At 33.2% G+C, this 3,314-nt stretch overlaps 1 protein-coding gene across 1 annotated transcript in view; it reads right to left on the bottom strand.

The window, feature by feature from the left end:
• ANKRD13C (ankyrin repeat domain 13C) overlaps nt 1–3,314 on the bottom strand; it is a 136,325-nt gene that overhangs the window by 40,800 nt on the left and 92,211 nt on the right. The window contains exons 5-6 of the mRNA XM_012652673.1: nt 1,340–1,501; nt 782–792 (exon numbers count right to left, since the gene is read on the bottom strand). Of these exons, the coding sequence (XP_012508127.1) occupies nt 782–792; nt 1,340–1,501 (173 nt within the window). The remainder of the gene's footprint in view (nt 1–781; nt 793–1,339; nt 1,502–3,314) is intronic.

The raw sequence follows: 3,314 nt of genomic DNA, 5'->3' as shown, positions 1-3,314 counted from the left end.
TATTTCCTGAGCACATCATGTCCTATTTCTCCTACTGACCAAAGATCAGTAAATATCAGGAGGCTTCTGGAGAATGCAGTCTAGTGAGGCCTATCCCAAGGTCAGAAGAAAAATGAGGAGCACAAATGGGATGTGGCCGGAAAGTGACAGGATCGCACTAAACTGGTGTGATCACAATTTTAACTTAAATATTTTACATAGTGTACTCAACTAAACTATGATGATTCATTCAATACATTAAACATTACATTCAATACACTAAACATTAAAATGTTTTCCTGGCACACATAGTATTATCATGAATTAGCTGGAACCTGGCATACTACTCTGGAAAGTTTGACTATCACTAAAACATAGGATCTGACACAGCACCATAGGGGAGGGACTAAACATTCAAGGAATTCAAGCCTCCTTATAGTAGCTTTTAATCATTACACTACAATCCGGTACTCACACATATACTTGTTTATACAACACATACATCCCTGAAACTATTGTTTCATGAAGCAGAAATCACCCTTATTATGTGTGACGTGCTCTGGTTTTTATCTATCATTTTAATTGGGTATTAATTTTTTAAAAAGGTGGTCATGCCCACTAAATTAATTTCATTATCTACTAAAGGGTCCCTATACTGCAGTTTGAAAAACAGTGTAATACAAATGTAGTAAAATGTTAACATTTAGGGAATCTTGATGAAGAATATCAAAGAATTCTTTGTACTATTCTAGTACTTTTTAGTAAATCTAAAATTGTCAAAAAAACCCAAATTTAAGCATACATTTGATTCACCTTTATAAGGGAATAAGATTATAGGAGCAATTACCATGTCTCATATATCTTTATATTTCCTAATTTCCCCTCCCCTTTCCTTACTGGCACACAAGTTTTTACATATAGCATGCTTTCAATAAATACATGCTGAATAAAAAATTTATGGGAAGGTATCGGCCAGAGATGACATTCATAAAGTAGGTGTGAATCTTTAGTTGGGCCTTCAAAGCAGTGAGATTTTGACTGGGGAAGCAGGAAGAATATATGTAAAGGGACATGGATTAAAAATTAACACTGGGTTTCATGCTTACGAAATGACTTTAATCTATTATTAATGAAGATTCAAAGACCAAATACAAATTCAAAAAATTACCTAAGGCCATTTTTTTCTTTTTCTTCTTCATAATAATGACATCAAGAAAATAAAGAGTCACAGAAAAATAAGAGGTAATACATAGTAAACAAAACCTGTGAGTATATTTATATAAACTTACTGAATGCCACCAAGGATGAAGTCTATCTCCTCTCTCTTCAGAAAGCTACAAATTAGAAGTAAAAGTTATACCTCAAAATTCTGTTCCATTATGTTTCCACCTTTACTCAAACTCTCCATGATGGCTTTATTTCGAAGAATATCTTCTTCACTGAGATGTTCTCTTCTTTTCCTTGATTCTAAAACAAGTCCATTCACCAGATAAAAGTCTGCCAAAAAGTTTCCTACTCTTTCCTAAAACAAAATAAAACATTTCAAAATAATAAAACTTAAAGTAAGATTTTCAGATGAAAAGAAAGTTGCAAGATAATGTATTTTTCCATAAACATGTAACATGTAGGTGAAAATAAATACTACTTTGGTACTTAAAATTATAAAATCATTTTATACATTCTATTAAGTTAAAAATACATAAAATTATACATTTCAACTTGGAAAAGAAAAACTTAAAACACGCAAAGATGTATGGTATTGAATCTGCAAATGAGTTAAATCTAAATAAAAATACAATATAGTATCCCTTTAGATTCTACTCCCAAGCAGCACAAAGCTATCTGAAAACTTCATTAAGCTGACAGTCAAATATCATGAGTAACAAGGGGGGGTCAGAGATAACTCTGTTCCCATTTTATAGATAGAAAAAAAAGTGAAATAAAAAGAAATAAATAGTTCAAGTCACACAGGAATCTCTAGCACAACTAGAATTAATGACCTGTTAAAATTCTCTATTCTCTAACAAGACCAAACATCAAGTTATAGCTGCTTGCTGCTTTCAACAAAGAAGAGAGAACAAGAGAGTAGCTTTGTTCACCAATACAATTAAGTGTTTCAGGGAAACAAGTGGTATAAGGGACATCAAGAAAAGAGTCCTTACTTTTGTTCAATGAAGTCTTCCTACTCCTTCAACATTAACCTTTACCTTTTTCAGACCCACACATAGTCAGAGTTTGAAATACCTTACTTAAAAAAAAATCAATAACTTACTGAAAACAAGCTTCCCCTATACCTGTATGCAGCTCTCTTGGTCTCCACCCTGCTGCTGTTTTCTGGCATTCCAATACTATGTGTTCAGAGTTGTTTCCAGATCCACTTTGCTTTCAGTGGCCTCCTTACCAATTATCAGAAAGCAAAGTATTCTGCACCTGTTTCTACCTACAAAATGGGAACTGTAAGCATTACTGACTCCCTCCTTACCTGTCAAAGATTTAAGAAGATCACCTAGACGCTGTTCAAGAGCTTTGAGATGCTTAGCAATAGCACTAGATGAATAGCAGTTTCAATTTTTATCTTCTTTTGAAGTGATCCATCTAATAGTGTCCAGAAGAACAGAATACAGATAAGACTTTAAAGCCAACAAATGGACTGCAATGTAGGATCTCACAACTGGGAATCCTATAGTGCCATTTGTTGCCAGATAGGCTTAGAGAGGAAAATTAGTGAGCCTAGACATCACAGTCTGAATTTATCTGTGGATGGGAAATACTCAGGTGGTAATTGTTTTTGAAACCTTATAATGAAAAGTCATTTATTAAATAAATTATCGTATCAATAAAAATTTTTAGTGTATATTCCCCATAATCCAGTCATTCAATTTCTTGCTCCCTATAATAGAAAATGCAAAGGATGAAAAACACGACATCATACATAATGGCAGAAAACTGGACACAAATGTGTCTATGCATCTAAATGTCCAAAAATAAGACTAGATAAATAAGTTACAGTCTATCCATAGCAATGAATATTATGCTGTTGCTAAAAAGAATGAAGTAGCACAGTATGTACTTATAAGAGAAGGCTTTTAAGACATACTAGAGAATGCAAAAAGCCAATAGATACAACACAACACTTTATATAAAATAAACATCAACAATATATTACTATGAATACATATTTATGTATGGAAAGCATAACAAAGGTCTGAGGATACAAACTGGTAACCTGCAAGGAGCTCTGGAATTGTGGGCAGTGGTCAAGGGGAACTTTTTAGTTTTATGTGTAAAGTTGTATGATGGTTAATTCTATGTGTTAACTTGGCTAGGCTATGGTG

This window comes from Propithecus coquereli, unplaced genomic scaffold, assembly GCF_000956105.1.
Source record: "Propithecus coquereli isolate 6110/MARCELLA unplaced genomic scaffold, Pcoq_1.0 Scaffold396, whole genome shotgun sequence".
NCBI classification, from domain to species: Eukaryota; Metazoa; Chordata; class Mammalia; order Primates; family Indriidae; genus Propithecus; species Propithecus coquereli.
The sequence above is the reverse complement of the archived record's forward strand: the minus strand, read 5'-3'. Positions and strand labels throughout refer to the sequence as shown.